This window comes from Narcine bancroftii, chromosome 8 (assembly GCF_036971445.1).
Source record: "Narcine bancroftii isolate sNarBan1 chromosome 8, sNarBan1.hap1, whole genome shotgun sequence".
NCBI classification, from domain to species: Eukaryota; Metazoa; Chordata; class Chondrichthyes; order Torpediniformes; family Narcinidae; genus Narcine; species Narcine bancroftii.
Genome location: NC_091476.1, coordinates 158,705,356 through 158,725,602, shown reverse-complemented (window position 1 = coordinate 158,725,602; position 20,247 = coordinate 158,705,356). Strand labels below are relative to the sequence as shown.

Below are 20,247 nucleotides of genomic sequence, written 5' to 3'. Positions count from 1 at the left end.
GGTTTTCTGCAAACAACGGCCATAATAAATGTTAATAATGGCAGGAAGAGCGAACCCCCTCCCCCCCTAATCCCCTCAGTAGTGTTTACTATCTGGAGAGATTCTTTGCCAGGTGCATGCCAAGGAATTTGGTGCTCTTGACTATCTCAACATGGGAGCCATCGATGGTCAGTGGAGAATGATTCCTTCATGGCTCTCCTGAAGTCAACCACCATCTCCTTTGTTTTGTTGATGTTCAGGTGTCGGTTGTTGTCTCCACACCAGTCCATTGGTGTTTGCACCTCCTCTCTCTAAGCTGAATCATCGTTCTTGTTTAGGAGCCCCACCATGGTTGCGTTGCCAGCGAACTTGATGATGTGATTAGAACTGTATCTCACTGCACAGTTGTAAGTTAGCAGCGTAAACTGGCGGGCCCCCGTGCTCAGTGTGATGTTGTTGGACATGCTGTTTCTGTTCCGGACTGACTGAGGTCTTCCAGTCAGGAAGTCAAGGATCCAATTACAGGGAAAGTTGTTCAGCTTCCTAATCTGGTGCTGTAGTATGATTGTGTTGAATGCTGAGCTGAAGTCTATGAGCAGCATACGAGTCTTTACCTTCTTGGTGGGTGAGGGCTAGGTGAAGTGTGGTGCCAGGTATCTGAGATTGAGGAAAATGTCTGATTTGCATATATCTGGAAAAAATTAGTATTTGGGAACTTGAACTTTTCAGAAAGCTGCTGCAATAACGCAAAGCTGTTACCAATATAAAGATCTTTGAAATGTTCAATACCCAATCTATACCATTCATGAAAAACCAGATCATGCAAAGGTTGAAAAAGATGAGATGACTATTTGGAAATCGTGATGACTCAATGGGTGATATTTACCACCTTCCCCTTCTAATGACTGGCCCTGATTCTCACTCTCGCTTTCTAGTTACTGTGTCCCATCCTCCCTTCAGACTTGCCTAGTTCACTGGAAAATGATTATAATTCTGTAATAGATATTTCCATTGAACATTACAGCACAGTACAGGGCCTTCAGCCTGTTGACCTTTATAAACCTACTCAATAGCCTAAATGATTTGGTTTTCAAACTGCCCCCATAGACTCACATTCCACCTTAAGTAATCCCTATGCCATCAGTGCTCTGTGATTAGTAAGGGATTGTTTAAGGTGGGATGTGATGGGAAGGGAAGGTTAGGAATTACTGCTCTCGATCCAATTGATACTGAAATATTTTGCTTGAGAAAAATTGTCATTGGCCCATTTCCTTTGGAGTTATGAAACCGTGCACCTAACGAGTCAATTAGGTACGATTAAAACAGTGGTTTTCAACCTTTTTCTTTCCACCCATATACCACCTTAAGCAATCTCTTACTAATCACAGAGCACCTATGGCATAGGGATTGTTTAGTGGAGCAGTTTGAAAGCCACTGGTCTAAATTTTCCCTACCTCGCACCATAACCCTCCTATTTTTCTAGCATCCATATGCCTGTCTGAGTTTTTCTAAATGCCTCTGTTGTTCCAGCCTCTATAACCAACCTGGCAATGTATTCCAGGCAGCCAGTACTCTCTTTTTTTCAGAAAAAAAAAATCTTACCCCTGTTGTCGCTCCTAAACTTTCCTCCCTTTGTACAGATGTCCTTTGGTGTCTGCTACTCTTCCCCCGGTTAAAAGGCATCTATCCCATGCCTCCCATCCTTCTGCCCCAAAAAATTTAAAACTACTTTGGGGTATGACCAGAAGTAACATCGAATAGCTGTGGAAAATCTGCCAGTCCAGCACTACCAAAGTGCTGGCATGCAAGATTATCGTAGGTTTGCCTTGTGTGGAAGCATGCAGTGGAATCCAAAACTCCTTGCCCTTGCTTGGACAATGTTTTTGGAAGTTGTCCATCAGCAAAAGCTGGGTTTTAAAATTTGCTGGCCTGTGTTCCAAGCTCACTTCCCACCTCCTTCCCCCCCACGCCCTGCCCCCCCCCCCCCAGAAAATTAACCCTGGTTACATATTTTATAGAGGCTATTCTAAAAAGGTATGAGCCTTATCTGGTCAATGTAATAAATATTGCAAGTGATGAAAAATACATTGCATGTGCATTCTGAGATGCAATCTTAGTTTACAAGAAAATATTTTTTTCCTGACAGCTTGGTGCTTACTTACAATTATCTTACTTGTTTGGTAAAGGAAGCGATTGCTCAAGTCGTACATTGTTTGCAAATGAGTAATGAAAATGTAGGGCAGAATAGTTACTGGGTGAAAATGTAGTCAAGAAGTGGAGAAGAGAAAATGGAATAAATATATTAAAGACAAGGCTGGATAGATTTTTACAAAGTAAGGGAATTAAGGGTTATGGGGCAAAGGCCAGTAGGTGGAGGTAAGCCTATCATCAGATCAGCCACAATGTCATTGAATGGCAGAACTGGCTTGACAGGCCGAATAGCCTATTCTTGCTCCCACTGTTCTTGTGTACACAAGTGATGGAGAAACTCAGCAGGTCACGCAGTATCTGGAGGAAGTAAATGGTAACTAAAGTTTTAGGCCTAAGCTCTTTGCCAAAGTAGGAGCAAAGAGCAGGCAGGTGCCTCAGTAAAAAGGTTGGGGGAGGAGAGAAGGAAGTAAAGGGCTGGGGGAGGAGCACAGGCAAACTGTTGAGGCCATAGGCGGATATAGGTGGGAGGGTATAAAATGGGGGAAAAAAACTGGTGGAGGAGGTAGCTCTCTGAATGGAGAGGGAGAGGGAAAAAGAGAGGAATAGGGAAAGAGAAAAACTCAGGGGGAGTTTCAGAAACTGAAATTGTTGCTGTCTGACTGGAGAATGCCCAGAGAGAATATTAGGGGTTGCTCCATCAATTTGCAGCTAGCCTCAGTTTGACAGTGCACATGGCCATGGATAGACATGCCAGTGTGGGAATGGTGTGTGGAATGAAAATGGTTGGCCATAGAGAAGTCCTTGTTATTGCAATAAATGGAACTGGGTTTCAGAGAGAGTGAGCAAGGTTCTGCCAAAAGCTTGAGAGGGATTGATGACTTTGTAGTCGCTATTTCACGTTGGTACCCACTGCACAAAAAATTGACTGGAGTCAGATGTGGAACAAGTGAGAATGTTAATATATGCATCCAAAGAGCCGACTTGGTGAATTGTTCAAAAAGGTCTGTCGAAAGCGAAGTTTGATTTTTATGTAAATCTGTCACTCGGCATAAATGCATTTCTTTCGGTGTTTAATTGGCTTATGAAGAGTTTTACATCAGCAAAACAAATTAACTAGGCTTAATGAAAATTTTGTTTAATTTACCATTAATTTATTATTTTTGCTTCATCAAGGTACAAGAGACAATTATGTGGTAAATCTGAACTACAAAAAGTGTGCCTGTCAGTGGCAGATTAACTACCACCTGGGCCCTAGGCTAAGCTTTAGTAAGACCCCTTCGTTGAATAGAATAAAGTGAAATTGTTCCATTTATTAGCCTTTGGGCATAATGTCCTCACATATTCTAAATTGATCCACCAGGTATGTGCTGGGAATGAACCAGTTGGTGTTTGGTTGAAGGAGGGGAGAAAAAACATCATTAAAATCAAAGAAAACTTTACAGAAGCCGTCAGAGTCCCAAATAATTTGAAAAGTCTGTTAGTTACTAAAGGATAAATAATATCAGTTCTTACAAAAAAGTCTTGATACAAAATAACACATTAGAAGGGAGAGTTTGTTTTAAAAAAAAGCAATCGTCCCGTGAGCATCACTGCAGGAGACAGATCTCTGACTCTTGTACGAACGCGAGCATTGATTGACAGGTAGCATTGGGACCGGTGGATCCAAAATTGATAGATGGGACCGAGTTGATTGACAGATGAATGCAGTACTTCCGTGAGCCTTGATTAACAGGTGGACCCAGGGCTAACGCGAGCCCATATTGACATTGGTTGACCGGTGATTGTGACGGGCCCCCCCTCCCCTTGCGGGCCCCTAGGCTTAAGCCTACTCAATCTAATGGTTAATACACCACTGGCATGTGTACAAAGAAAGAAACAGAAGGAAAATTGATATTCGCGATGGATAAGATACTAAGTGGTCTCGTGGAAAAGCAAATAACAACTTCTCTGGAACTGCACAGATTTATTAAGTTTACCTGGCACAGGAGTGGAACTCACAAGTTCAGACCTGCTGAAAGGATGATGCACATTTGGCTGCTGCGCATGGTTTAAAACATGTGCCTCAGTAATGAGGCCACATTGGAATTGTGGTTTTGTGTGTGATCGAGCTTGACATGGGGTCGGGTGGGTCAGCCAGCCAATAAGTGACAAACAGGGAGCAGGGTCACTTTTTATTTCCCAGTCTAGAAAGTAATAAGCACTTGCAGGATGAGTTGAGCCACAGCACGAATGTTGTGGATTTCAGCATAATTCACCATGACCATGAGCAGTGTGACAAGATTCCCCTAAGTAATACACTTTCTGGAGCATTGGAAAGAAAATCCTGTCCTGTTTTCCTGGCATTCAGACCCTCCTGGGGCAAGTAGGCCTCTGCAACATGGTTCTGAATGGCGAATGCCCATTCTACACTGCAGCTAGTTGATCTTCTGCAGACCCTGGTCCAAACCTGATGCTTTATTTGTGGAGCTTGCGTATTCTGTCTGTGACCACGTGGGTTTTCCCCTGGCTACCAAGTTGATGGGAATGTTGAAAGAATAAACCAGGATTAGAGTAAGTGGATGCTTGATAGTACAACTGAATTTGATGGGCCAAATGGCCTATTTATGTGCTCTGTGGCTCTGCCACTTATCTGATCACAGCGCCCTACTCTCTTTCGAACACTTAGTAGACAGTCGACCTGACTCCAGATCCCCACTCCATCCCCATCCCTCCCAAAATATTAAGCCTCCACTTCAGCCTCTTTACTGAGCTGCACATTTTAAACCTGTGGTTTTCAAACATTTCCTCTCCATTCACAAACCATTTCAAGTATTCCCTATGCTGTGTGATCATTAGGGTGGACTGTGAGTGGAAAGAAAAAGTTTGAAAACCAATGTTTTAATTGTACCTAATTGTAGCGACCATTTTCCTTTATAATCATTTGAGAACATACAGATAGTTGGTTTTTTGATATTTAATTTAATTTTTTTTAGCCCATACATGTAGTCAAATACAAAATTAAAAAAATACGAATACATAAGTAGACAAATTTATGCTGCATGATGGTTGTAACCCTTCACCCACCCAAAAGACCCTGGAAAGAAAGAAGTGTGTGAGAAGAGAAAAAGAAAGAAGAAAGGAAGGTAAAGTGTAAAAAAAATAGGAAAGGATGCTGGAAAATGCTGTTCAGTACATGGATTTCAATTCTTCATTTAACTAATCTTCTTTGGAGAAGGTTAACATGGACTCGAGGACCTAGATTGTAAGTAATTTTCTCAAGGGGAGCACAGTTCTTCATTCCAGAGAGCCGTACCCAGATGAGAGTCAGACCTCCAAGTAACCACAATACACTTTCTGGCCATTCCCAATGCAATTTTATCAATTTCAATTGATAATTAGATAATTTCAATTTTAGTCTTATCCCCATTATATTTCCCAGTAAAAACAAATCTGGGTTTTGTGGAAATGCAATTCCAATAATCTGTTCTTAAAAAAAAAATCCTAAATCCACCCAAAAATGTCTTACTTTGGAACATGACCAATTGAGTGTAAGAAAGTTCCTATCTCCTCACCACGTCTAAAACATTGATCTGATAAATCTGACTTCAACTGATTTAATTTTTGTGGCGTGAAATGTAACTGATGCAAAAAAATTATATTGTACTAATTTATACCTTACACTTATTGTATTTGTCATACAGTCCTTCCATAAATCAGACCAGTTTTGCTCATCGATATTTGCATTTAAGTCAGGTTCCCATCTCTGTCTAGACTTATGCACACCCTGTTTAGGGCCTCCCATTTGAAGTAAGAAATACATTGCCAAAGTGAATTTCTTTGTGTTTCCCATTCAGATCAGAATCTGCACATCACTACATTTAGATAAAAACATTGTTGGCCCCAATTTTTCCCTTGTGTATGCTCTTAACTGAAAATAGCAGAAGATTGTGTTGTGAAGGATTCCATATTTATTTTTTAATTGTTCAAATGACTCAAGTTGCCTCTGCTCATAGCAATCCACAATATATCTAATCCCTTTATGAGACCAAGTCTCTCAAATGTTATTAACTATTGTAAAAGGGATAAGCCTGCTTTGAATCAGAAGTGTTTTAGGAGATAGATGCCTTTTGTTCCAATCCCTAATTTATTTTATACCCAATATTAATGATATGATTTAGCAAGGGGACTTCTTTCTCACCAGATATTAATTTTGCTTCCCATTTATATATAAAACTTTCTGCTATTCTCTCTCCTACTTTTTCTAGTTCTATTTTCATCCATGCTGGTTTGTCTCCTTCCTCAAAAAAAGAAGTAAAAAATCTCATCTGGGCCCCTTGGTAATAATTTTTAAAATTTGGGCTGTAATCCTCTCAAATCCTATTTCCATGTTAATTTTTCTATGGAGACACTGGACATCTTAACCTTCCAAAGGATTTTTCTGACATATATCTAAAGGTTGAAAAAAACCTATCAGTTAATGGAATGGACAGGGTTTGAAATAGGTACTGAACTCTTGGAAATGTATTCATTTTGACACAATTAACACTTCCTACTAATGTTATTGGTAAAGCTGTCCACCTGTTTAAGTCTTCTTCAAGCTTTTTTAAGCAAAGGTGAGTCATTTAATTTATATAAATTTTTTCAATTGTTACGCATTCCTAAATATTTTATCTCATTTAACGGCCACTTAAATTGGGTGTCTCTTTGACACTGAGTATAATCCCCTTTTGCAAGTGGCATAATTTCGCTCTTATCCCAATTTATTTTGTAACCCACAGACGGTTGTTTTGACTTGTTACAAATAAGTCTGTTCCAAATTAGCATTGAGTTTTTTTTTGCTACTTATTTTCCCTCTAAGCAGTAATCTATACTATTACCATACATTTTGGCGTAGAAGTCAAGTCGTGAACCCTAAAAAAATTCTCAAAAAGAGGGGGTTGACTTATACACCAGATATACTTTTGTCACCTTAAATTCACAGAGAGAGAGAGAGAGAGAGAGGCAGAGGAAGAGACAGAGAAAGAGGGACAGTGAGAGAGAGAGAGACAGAGAGACAGAGAGAGAGAGAGACAGAGAGAGAGAGAGACAGAGAGAGATGGAAAGAGACAGAAAGAGGCAGACAGACAGAGATGGAGAGAGACAGATTGACGTCAATTTGGCATATATGGTGATGTTGGAAGCACTTCCCCAGCATTGGGGCCACCACTCCCTGACACCTTCCCACTACTGGGGACCGCCATAACCATTGCTACCTGGGACCCTGGGGTCGCCATCACCACTCCTGCCTGATAGGCCGAGGTTCCTGCTCCCGCCAAGAGCACAATGGCAGCACTCCAGCTCTGTGGGCCATTGCTCTTGCTGTTTGGTAGCCTGAGAATTTTTTTTTAAACTTAATAAATGTACAGTTTTTTTCTTGCGATTGGGGTGTTTAAAAAAAAATTTGGGTTGTTCCTGGGAGGCCTGGACAGCACGAAAAATAGGAGATGATTTATACGCCAGATATTTCATAAACCCTTAAAATTAGGCTGAAAAATGGGGGTTGACTTGGATACCAGTTGTCTTATATGCCAAAATATATGGTAATAAAAATGGTAATGAATAAACTATTAATTTGTTAATACTTTCAAAATTACATGGTCAAAGAAATTATAAAGACTAGCTCCATATTCTTGATTCTAACAGCACAAAAGCAAATTCAAAACTAACGACTTTGTTTATATTAAACACACAAAAAAAGACCTTGTTCTTACAGGCTGTAACTATAGAAACATTCAAAGAAATGTCAACAAACTTTTGCAAGCTGCTAGAAACTGGCAAAATGTTTTCAAGTCATTTTAACCCTTGTACCTAATTGACTCGTTATGTGCAAGGTTTCATAACTCCAAAGGAAATGGGCCAATGACAATTTTCCTCAAGCAAAATATTTCAGTAACGATTGGGTCCAGATTCTCAACCTTCCCTTCCCACTCACATACCACTTTAAGCAATCCCTTGCTAATCACAGAGCACCGATGGCATAGGGAATACTTAAAGTGGCATGTGAGGGGAAAGAAAAAGGTTGAGAACCTCTGGTTTAAACCATGAGCAGCATCCAAACCTGTTGTGTGTTCGCAGAAACATTCAAAGCTTTGGGATTTATGGTACCTCCTGAAGTGTGAAAGTACAAACCCATGACTCAAATGGTCATTGACTTACAGCTGCCACACTATTCACCTCTCCTTTCAGAGCAACTGCTCTGATGGTGGTTGGTAGTTCAAGGCGTTTAGTCCAAGGTGACTTTCTTTCTTCCACATTGGTCTCGGGTGATCGAATGGTGGATGGGTGAAGGAGCGTTCTTGCCTTTTGATTTTCATGCTAGCTGATGATTGACTTCACGAAGAAATTGTCCACGTTTTTGATGCTTTCCATTCCAAGTATCCAGTGCTTTATCTGATTGTAGGTAAAGGAAGTGGGATCCGAACCAGTAAATGTGAAGCTGTTTGATTGCTTGACTGTAATTTTACAAAATCACTTTGAAAATAATAATCAGATTGTTCTGTCAAGGCAGGATGATTTGTTTGTGGGATAGGGTCTGCGCCATCAAATTCACATGCCAGTGTTTGTCCACAATATGTTTTTGATTAGCATCGACTTGTGTTTAATTTCCTTTGTTCCAGTCTGCCTTCAAAAGAATTATTTAACTGACTTGCTCCTTGTACTTAGTCATTCTGAAACCATCAGATGTTTACACCATGCCAAAGACTGGAAAGACAAGCAACAAAAAGCACCATCTTGTTAATTATGGACTTTGCAGTTTGGAATTGAATGTTAGTGCTTGAGGAGTGTACTTTATACATCTCAAGGTGAAATGGCTCAGTTCACAGTTGCTATAAATCTCTTTTTTGATCTGTTGTGTCATTTACTTAGCAGTCTGGAGTTCAATAAATCTGTCTGCTCGTTCTTGATCTAAGCTACTGTTTGATAGGTGTTTTCTTTTGCATAGTGGTGCCCGATGTTTCTATAAGCTGAAATACGGTGACAAGGTTCGGTCATCTCAGGGGTCATTAAAAGTAAAATATTGTGGCAGTAAAATTAGGCTTGGTTTGTTGGGTGGAGAGTTTAAGAATGTGTTTTTGTCACGCCGAGGATGGGAAATTATTTTAATTCATAGCAGTGCATGGTGAATTTAATAGAACCAGGATTGTGTTAATTGAAGGCAATAATTGGAAATGACTGTAAATGCGTAATTTGTCATTTTGGTGAAATGTTGAAATTTTTTTTAGCAATTGTTATTTTATTAATTTTTTTTACTGCACAATTTGAACACCCTCTAAATTATAAAAGGAGAAGGCAAGCTAATTAGCATGCCAGGTCAGTGCTGCAATGATGTCACTGGCAGGACTAAATCCTATGTTCAGTTCTCGGTGCCTGCATCTATCTCCTGAAGCCAAATGGAGTACGGCTCTGAGCTGGCTGTAAGCTGGATCATCAATCACAGCTGATTTTTGTTTTAAAAAGCTTGTCGTTCTCTCTCTTGTGTTTTGTGTTTTTGTTACATTTTAGCTGGTGCTCTGAAGCATCATCCCAAACTCTGTTCTGATCGAGCAACCTAGTGCTTGATTTTCCTATGCTACGGAGGGAGAGAGAGAAAACAAGAGTGAGAAACTACACAGATACATTGAGCACATTGAATAATGCCAGCACAGAAGATGGAGTGGGAACTGTTAGTATTAGTTGCATGTGAAGTCAGTGAAGAGATATTCACAAGCCAAGAGGTTCAGGTATGGTACATAGCCATTGTTTTTAATAATTGAACCAATCATACTGTTGTTTTATTGTAAGTCTTGACTTGATCAAATTGTAATTTGCGTTACTGCAAAGCATGTAATACATATAACTATCTATCTGAAAGCAGAGTACAGAATTTCCAATATACTTGTGCAGCAAACACATTTTGAATCAAACCTTCAGTTATCATTGCATGCTTACAGATATTATTTATGACACAAATTAATGTACACATGAGAAAATGAGCAGTTCTGAGTATATATCAATTGAATTAATTTTTGAGCCTATATATTTACCTTGGGGCTAATGACATTTCAGTTTTGTCTAGATACAAATTATCTTTCTCTCTCTCTTTGATATATATATATATATATATATATATATACTCAGTATGTGTGTATATTGCATTAAAATTACCTATACTTATAAATATAAAACGTAGTCATTTGCCAACAATGTTGGAAAGATTTTGTTTACTGTAATTCAGCATAAAATTTCTGTTTTTCTAAACAAATGCTGCTGCCTGCTTCTCCTGCTATTTTTTTGTACCCTGTTCATTGTCGCATGGGTTTAGGCACAAAAGCAAAAAGACTTTCAAACTCTGCATAAAGAAACGTTTGCTCCTTCCCATCTCCAGCCAGCAGCCCACCCCCTCAGCCCAAGCAGGTTGAAGATGTGAAGATAATGGCGATGAATATTGCACCTTTAGTTGCAATCGGTAACATTCTCCTTGTGGCATTCTGCAAGGTGACCTTCAACAATATCTGCAGTTGCCTCTGTGTTTGTCCTGGCCAAATCTAGGGTGAGAAATGTTGGATGGGAGTTAAAAGCATCAAAACAATACTTGACCAACAAATTTGGAGTACAGTGGATTAGGAGAGGTTTTTTTTAATCTCGAGGGCCTGGCTTTGCATTTAGGTCCGACTGTTTAAATCAGAAATTCCTGGTGTTTGCTAATTGTATGGAATGAAATAGCCAAAGGCAGCTTGCAGCAGATCCTCATGGATAAAGACCACATGATCTGTTTTGACACAATGAGCATTAAATTCGTGTGATCTGAAGGAGTGAAAAGTGGAGGTGTGTGTCTTTGTGCAATGGGAAAGGCAGATTCTTGATGTTACTGGTACAGGTCCATCTAATCGTATTTGCTTCAACTCTGGGAATTCTTGATTCTAACCAGTTTGGATAAATGTGTTTGTTAGGATTGGCAGAAATATTGAACAGAGAGAAAAAAAATCAATTGGCAATATGAGGCATTTATTTTTTGCATTCATCTTTTGTTAAGATTCTGCGTCAGATTCCTGCATTTATTCTGCTGAGTTGCCTCCTCTTTTTTAAAAAAAATTGTTGTAGTGCAAGATTCCTCATCAGTATTTTGCATTCCAACAAGGAACTGAACCATACAGGTAAACTGTGGAGATTGACGCAAGTGAAAATGTACAGATTTGGAGGCAACCTCATGACCAGATATGGAAGAATGGTGGAATGTAACAAGTAGTGTTCCCCAAGATTTTTCATCATTCAAGGATCTGAATGAAAGAATGGAGGGAGAGGAGCACTGGGAAAGGCACTGAGCACTTGGATTGTACACTTTTGGAGGGCGCAGAGGATGGCAGCCAACTGTGGAAAGGAAGAAAATTCCAGCCTTCTCAAACATCTCCTGATCCCCTTTTCCATTCTTCCCCTTACACACCCATCCCATGGCAAAGCCTGCTTTCCCTGCAAAGAACTTGGCATCACCTCAGAGCTCACAAAATCAAAATGGGCACAATAATCCCATGACTGTGAAGAAATAAGATTTATTTTATTATCATGTAATAATACAAAATATGTAATATACATGAAATTTCATTTTGCCTGCCATCAGGAAAACAGTTGCCATCAGTATTGCCCAGGCCCCCCCCAACAGTAAAAGAAAAGGAAGCAAAAGTAGGTCCCTTCAGCGACACTGAGTGTCAAGGGATTTCAGTGCTCAGCCACACATATCCCTGCCCAATCCATTGGCAACCCAAGCTCCAGATCCAAACCTCCAATGTTATCAGAAAACTTTCACGAGGCCCATCGGGAGCCCCTCTTGCCCTCAGCTCCCTCTCAAATCCTGGTTCCTATGAACCAGTCTCCAGCAGCCCACAGCCTGTGTGTTTCCTTTGACCACAAGGCACCAGCAGCCCACAGCCTCTGTGTGTGTTCTTTGACCACACAGCACCAGCAGCCTGTGTGGATCCTTCAGCCGCTAAGTCCCTCTGGTCCACTGCCATGGTCGCTGTTCTGTAGGGCCATGTTCCAGGCTGCTTCTCAAAAAGAGGTGTTCTCTCTGTTTCTGGTGCCATGTGCCGGTCCACAGTTCCTCTGGAGTCTGCAACTCCTCGCGATCCACTGCCCCAACACAGGTGCCACCATCTTGGTCTGTGACCCCATGACTGCAGGTTTTTTTAAAAAAAATCTGTCAGCTCCTTTAACAGGCCATTTAAAATCTGTATGGAGCTGTTGGCATTAGGACTGGGCAGTAGGATCCTGCAGAGCAGCACTATGTCTCCACTCCCCGCTCTTCTGTGTCCACACCAGCGTCAATGCTGGCATTGCAGCAGTTCTTGGTGCTGCTTTTTTTTTTACATTGGTTCTTCATTGAAATTTAGAAAGGAAGCTACAGTGAGAGGCAGAAAAGTAGTGGCCTTTGGAAGGGGACATCACTAAAGGATTAAATGAATGAGCAAATCTATGGCAAAAGAAATGCGATGATTAAAATGCTTTGGTTCAAGAAAGACAAATCAGTGGAAGATTGAAATGGTGAGAGACCAGTGACAAAGGAAAATAATTTGGGGGGCCAAGTACATGTATTACCGAAGGCTGGTGGATAGTTATTTAAAAAAAAGTTTGACAGAGCGATGCTTTTAAGTCAAGAGAACTGGTATGCAAAAGGGAAGAAGTGAGGATATTGGGGAAGTTCTTCCATCACCTGAGCTGCTGAATGATTGCCTTTAGGCAGGAGATTTGTTCCAGCAGGCCCCAGATGCTGCTGTCAATAGGGAGTCTTTTCACACTGTTAGGTCCGAGTGGCTACCTCAGTGCAAGACACCTGCTCAAGTTGCCAAACGGTCTTGACAGCTGGTAAGGTCCTGCCCTTGGCTCTCTGGCTGCCTGTGCTTTCACTTTCTAAGGTCATTAAATGTATGTGAAAGTTTATTTTTACATTAAAAATAGCTAATGCACTAAATCACACATGCAGAGAAAATGCTTTGTAACTAACATGAATAGAGTCTGAATGAAATAGGACCCTTTGGACCAACTTGAATGTACAATCCAAGTTATTCATCTAAGCTAGTCTCATTTGACTCTGCTCCAAACTTTTCCCATCCAATGACCTGTCAAAATATCTTAAATGTCACAATTGTAACTGCCTTCACAACTTCCTCATTCTATACAACCACAACACTGTGTTGGGGCGGGATGGGAATTGCCTGTCAGGTACCTTTATAAATGTTTCCCCTCTTACTTTAAACCTATGAAGATCTCGTGTTTGGACTCCTCCAGCCTAGAATAAAGTCTGTAATCATTCACCTTGTGCCTGTTGTGATTTTATATTCCTCTATAAGGTCACCTCTCAACTGCATGTGCTCCAGAATAGAGTCCCAGTCTACCCAGTCTTTCCTTGTAACACAAGGCGTCCAATCCCAGGAATACCCTTGTGAATCTTCTCTGCACCTTTTCCAGCTTCATGACATCCTTCCAGTCACTGGGTGACTAGAATTGCACACCGTATTCTAACAGCAATGTCTTGTACAGCCATAGCATGACTCAATGCCAAACACCTTCACCACCTTGTCAACCTATGTACCTTGCCGTGTCTCCCTGCTCCACATTACATCTCAGGGCTTTGCTCTGGTTAGCCTTACCAAAATACAACACTTCAAACTCATTGAAGTTAAATTCCATCTGGCATTTCTTTACCCTCAAGACTCTAATCTGACAAACTCCCCTCCTTCTCACTACTTACATAAAGCCAATTTTGAATATATTTGAAGAACTCAGACTGGACCCCATGTGATCGAACCTTCTGAACTAGCCTTGTCAAAGGCCTTGCTAAAATCCGCGCAGACAATATCCACATAGAAACCCCAAGTTTCCTATTATTTAAAATGATAAACTTGGTAATAAATTTACTGAGTAATAAAATGTACCGAAAATATTCATTCATTCAGAAAGCTGAAAACGTGTAATTATTCTTTTTAAATCAAACAACTTGATATTTAAACTATTATTCAACAGTTCACTTCAATAAAACAATTAGTGTTCTGTTAATGAAGATTATTCTATTTGATGTATCTGGTGTACTAAAAGATTACCACAGGTGTCCCTGTTAAACAAATGAAAGACTTCAACTTTAATTAAAGAGCTGCCAACGAAGTAATCTAATGTAATTCCCATGATCACAGTGGAGTGCTTCCTTTTGGAAGGATGAGGAAAGGAATTGTCAGACTGGTGAAACAGTGATTTTTATCCAGATTTGTGGGACTGCGGAGCATTAAATAAAATGTATCAGTGTAGTCTCTTGTTGGGGACGTCATGTGATGCTGTAGGATCAACACGCAGGCTCTTGACTCCCTTGGTAAATTACTTAAAAAGTGTTAATTAAGTAATGTTTTAATTTTAGTAATATCACCAAGGTACTTTTAAACACTTCTACTTCACATCATTAATGCCTTCAAAGAAAAACTACTTACAGTTGTGTCTGGAGCCCGATGGGAAGAAAAGAGATTTGAGGCCTAAATCAATGGTGAAGCATGGAGCTACTGTCTTTGCTGCTTCCCGATCGCGTGAGACTCTTGAAAGGCCCTGTGCCGACGTCTCCCATCCGCTGCAACAGGGGGATGGAGTTGGAGAGGAACAAGGAACTGAACCGTGCATGCATAAGAAGTTGCACATGCACTGTACAACCAAACCCAAGGCATTACTGGGAGTAAGCCAGCAGACTACGCAGAAATCGGGGACCTCGACTTCAGCTCCTGAGGAAGAAGAGTCGGGCTCCAGAGGAGGATCGGTGGCCGAGGATGAAGAAGAAGAGGTAACTGGAGAGATTAAAATTACTCAACAATTCAAAGTAGAAGAGCTATCCACAATGATAATGCATCAATTTAAAGTAATGAAAGGGGAAATGAAAGAAGAATTGAAGTGAAAGAAGTGAAGGTAGAAATGAAAGAAGAAACTAAAGTGTTAGATGTTGTGAATAAAATGAAGAAGAGGTTGGAGAAAATGAATGAGAAAATTACAAGAGTACAGGATGTATTGGAGAATTTCAGCAGAAGAAATAATATTAAAATAGAAGGCCTTCCAGAAGGACAAGAAGGTCCTGATGTGATTTGTTTCTTTCAAGATTGGATTCCTAAATTTTTGGAGGGCGCATAATTTTGAAACTCCAATTGAAATTGAAAGAGCTAATTGGGCTCTGAGACCAAAGCCTCTTCCTAATCAAAGGCTGCCTTCTATATTAATTACATTTCTACGTTATCGTCAGAGAGAAAGTTTTATGTCTTGCTTTGAAAGGAGTGAGGGAACGACAAGGCCCATTGATACGAGAAGGAGATAGAATTTTATTCTATTGACTTGAGTGAGGATATGTTGAAGAGAAGGAAAGAGTTTAATCGAGCTAAGAAAATTCTCTTTGATAAAGGTTATAAATTTGTTCTTCGTTATCCTGCAACTTTGAAGATTTTTGTCCTGGGAGACCAAAATAGATTCTTTGTTCACTTTGCTCGAGGGAGAATTTGCTTGGAGTCTCCCTAGCACACAGCCTCAAGAAGAAATTGTATCTTTGATGGGATGATTTTTTTTTTAAACTTTTATAATCACTGGAAATGGAGAAGTATGTGAGAAAGAAGAAACTGAAGAATTATTCTTTTTTCTTTTGATTACTGGGAAGCTATTCTAATTGTGGTTTATTAATTAAATCTTGATTATTAAATGTACCAAGGGAGTTGAGGGGGTGGGTGCTGATCGCTGTGGGATTATGTGTGTTTTTCTGACTTCAGTCGTAACCCACAAAATGGAGGGAGTTAGTATTTTTTTAAACAACACATGGGGAGGATTTTCTATCAATATAGTTATAAGTATCTAATTATATTTTTTGTAATTTTATCTGTATTTTTCTTGCTTTTTCGATTGCTGGAGAAGGTGCGCACTGACACGAACTATTACTGGAATCAGGAGACTTGTGGGGGGAGGTGGTGGAGAGGGAATGACTACATTGTACTTGGATGAGTAAGGTAATGAAGTTAGTAAATTTTAATGTGAATGAGTTAAACGGACATGTAAAAAGAAAGAGTATTGACATATATTAAGAAAATGGGAGTTGATATGGCCTTTCTTCAAGAGATGCATTTAACTGAAAAAGAACATTTGAAATTAAAAAGGGACTAGGTTGAAAATGTAATGTCATCTTCATTTAATTCTAAGGGAAGAGGTTTGACAATTTTCATTTTTTTTTTAAAAAAAGAGAACTTTCCAATTAAAATCCAAAACATGGTGACAGATGCAGCTGGGAGATATGTAATGGTATTGGAATTTGTGAAACTAGCGTTAGCGGTGGCGAGGAAATGTATTGCAGTTACTTGGAAATCTGATGTATCTTTGGGCATGGCATGCAGAAATTCAAAGTTGTACCCTGTTGGAAAAAAATTGCATATCATTTGAGAAATAAATATACTATGTTTTTGCAAATTTGTATACCCAAATACTAGGATTAAATTTGTAACAATGTCCTTTCTATGCCTCTGGAGCTGTGAGATTCTCCTCTGAATGGAAATGAAGATTTATTTATTTTTGATAGATGACGCTTCTCTGTGCAATCCAAAAACTTACTCTTCTTTCTTTTTGTGCTTGTTTAGCTATATTATATCTTTATATACTTTTCTTTTTTTTTCAATCTTTTTATTATTATTATAATTTATAAACACATACAGTTCAAAGAGATATAAAAAAATACATAGTAAGTAATGAATTAATACAGAGATATTAAACAATAATATTACAGAATAAAAATATATCATTAAAAAAAATTTTTGATCAGTTTAGGGTGTGAACTATCTCTAAAAAAAAAAGATATAATTAATAACAATATATGAAAAAAGAGAAAAAAAACCCAAAAAAGAAGAAAAAAACAAATCTGAATTAAAAAAAACTTAAAAAAAAACCTACAGATATAGCTAAACCACGCTGATCACTCCAATCTCATCTTACAGCCCAATTATCATACATAATCATAGAAAGAAAACAGAGCCAGATCAACTCACCACAAATGAAAATATTGAATAAATGGTCGCCAGGTTAACTCAAACTTAGAAGGGGATTCATAGACAGAGTTTCTAATTTTCTCTGAATTTAAACATAGTATAGTTTGGGTAAACCATTGGAAAACAGAGGGAGGATTTACCTCTTTCCAATTTAATAGTATAGATCTTCTAGCCATTAGTGTAAGAAAAGCAATCATACGATCCGCAGGAAGAGATAAATAAGTCAAATCTATCATAGGTAATCCAAAAATTGCAGTAATGGGATGTGGTTGTAAATCAATATTCAAAACAGTAGATATAATGGAAAAAATTTCCTTCCAATAATTCTGTAAAGAGGGACAGGACCAAAACATATGTGTAAGGGAAGCTATTTCCAATTGACATTTATCACATATAGGATCGATATGAGAATAAAAGCGATGGAGTTTATCTTTAGACATATGAGCTCTATGAACAACTTTAAACTGTATTAGTGAATGTTTTGCACATAGAGAAGAAGAGTTTACCAGTCGCAGAATTTTATTCCAATTTTCATTAGAAATATGAAGGTTGAGTTCTCTTTCCCAATCATTTTTAAACTTTTCAAAAGTCCCAGAATTTATTTTTGTAATTATATTATATAATTTAGATATCACACCTTTTGGAGGGAATTTTGAATATAGTATATCCTCTAAAACAGTCGTAGTCTCCCGATTGGGAAAAGAGGGTAAAGTCGAAACTAAGAAACTCCTAATCTGCAAATATCGAAAGAAATGAGATCGAGGTAAATCATATTTCATGGATAATTGTTCAAATGACATGAAAGAGTTATCCAAGAATAAATCCGAAAAGCATGTTATACCTTTAACTTTCCAGAGTAAATAAGCTTGATCAATTAGAGAGGGATGAAAAAGGAAATTTAGTACAATAGGAGTTTCCAAGATAAAATGACTTAGGCCAAAAAATCTCCGGAATTGAAACCATATACGTAATGTATGTTTAGCCATTGGATTATCAATTTGTTTATATAATTTAGTAAGAGTAAAAGGGAGAGCAGCTCCCAAAATAGAGCTAATTGAAAAATTTTGTATCGGTTTAATTTCTAAATTTACCCAATGAGGATTTAGAGATAATTCTGAATAATTCAACCAATACCTTAAATAACTAATATTAATTGCCCAGTATTAAATTCTAAAGTTGGGTAATGCCAACCCTCCCTCTAGTTTAGATTTCTGTAAATATTTTTTCCCCAATCTAGGATTCTTGTTTTGCCAGATATACGAGGACAATTTAGAATCGACCTTATCAAAAAAAGATTTAGGAACAAAAATAGGTATAGCTTGGAATATATATAAAAAATTTAGGTAAGATCATCATCTTAATAGCATTAATTCGGCCTATCATGGATAGGGATAATGGTGACCAATTGGTAAGTAAACTGCCGATCAGGTCCAATAGAGGGAAAAAATTAGTCCTAAACAAATCTTTGTTTTTTAGTAATCTTAATCCCTAAATATATAAAATGGTCTCTAGCTATTTTAAAAGGTAAACTATCATAAATAGGGACCCATCCATTAAAAGGGAATAATTCACTTTTATTTAAATTCAGTTTATATCCCGATATATACTTTTCTTGAGTGGGGTGGGGGGTTGGGAGGGAGGGGATTTTGGGATGGGGTGAAACCATCATGTATGTAGCTTTCATATGCTTTTTTAAAAAAACTTATTATAGATCTTTGATTACTACATGTGTGAAAAATTTTAAAACAAATATTTTTTAAAACGTGTAGTCTCTTGTTTTACATTTTAAAAAAAAAGTTTTCTGTTCCCATATGTCTTTGCACAGCATCTGGTACATATGTTTCTGAAACTTGGATTACACTGGTCAATGAAGATTTAGCTTCCTGAACACCTTGGGTATATTTGATTTTGGGCTACTAATCATGAAAATCACCTTAAAATGTTCCTATACTGTTTTTTTTTAGATATTTTTGTGATTTCCTGTCATATTTTTAACATGCTTCAAGTATACAAAACCATGAAGTACAACATGTCATTGAAAATTCATTTTCTGCATTCACACTTGGATTTCTTCCCTGCTCATCTTGGTGCCCTCATTTACCCCTTTTATACAGCTGTTAAAAGATAGGAATTAACAACCTTTTAACCACTTTGCTTACCTGTGTTAATGCAACAAACGCAGGTATTACCCGCCAAGGTAGATAGTATCAGAGCTGATGCACTTCATATTGGCTCCTGTCTAAAAGGTGCACAGACCCGGCTTTTCTTGGTTCAGTGTTAAAGACTCGAGCTGGCTTTAAAGATAGGTCGTTCATATGCCAATTAAGTGGGATTGCTGTGTAAAAGAGATACTTGACCCAACATGGTGAAAGGTTTCACCAGGTCATTGTGACCATGGAAAAGCAGTATCAGGGCAACTAGAAACTGTCGATGCAGGCCAACAATTGTTGGACAATGACACAAAAGGCACCAGATGTTGAGTACAAATGAAAATCAGTGTCAAAACATCTTTAGGTCAGTTGATCTGACGCCATGTGTCAGCATCATTATGCAATTAAACATGCTAAATTCAATAAAAGTTGATATTTCTCCAACTTGCTACAGCAAATCTGAAATCTTCTTTGTGTTCAGCTTGAAGTTGTTCGTCATAATTCCCAATTTTATTTCAGGAAGCAAACCTCTTGAAAAAAAATTTGTTGTCTAGTATTATTTGCAGCAGGCATCTTAATTCTGTCCAATGTATTGCCACTAATGCTCCAAGCTTACAGCAGCTTCTCTCCCAAGCCAACTTCCTCAGCACTGAGGACAAATTGCATGCAGTTGGTTCTGTTGAGCATGTCACAGTGTTCGTACCCCTGATACCAGGCTCATAAAACAAACTCTTTGTTCCCAGCACCGTCTTGAGTGACCAAGAAAAGGTTCAAGGATCGTTACAAACCCTGTTTGGGAATGAATACAACATCCTCTGATTTCTGTGCATCCCAGCTAAATTACTTCTCAAAGTGAAGAAAGAGCATTCAGAAAGGCACTGACAACCTTGAGAGCATTTGGAAAGCATGCATGACAAAGGAAAGTAATGGCCATC

The 20,247-nt window shown here is 38.6% G+C and overlaps 1 protein-coding gene across 5 annotated transcripts in view; it reads left to right on the top strand.

The window, feature by feature from the left end:
- LOC138741470 (calcipressin-3-like) overlaps positions 1-20,247 on the top strand; it is a 116,508-nt gene that overhangs the window by 48,073 nt on the left and 48,188 nt on the right. The window contains exon 2 of one of the 5 annotated variants that reach the window (XM_069895641.1): positions 9,652-9,869. The exons of 3 other annotated variants lie outside the window; for them this stretch is intronic. In XM_069895641.1, the coding sequence (XP_069751742.1) occupies positions 9,783-9,869 (87 nt within the window). In that variant the 5' untranslated portion in view covers positions 9,652-9,782. Of the gene's footprint in view, positions 1-9,508; positions 9,870-20,247 lie in introns of those variants that run through there. One more of the 5 variants, XM_069895640.1, reaches the window with a different exon arrangement.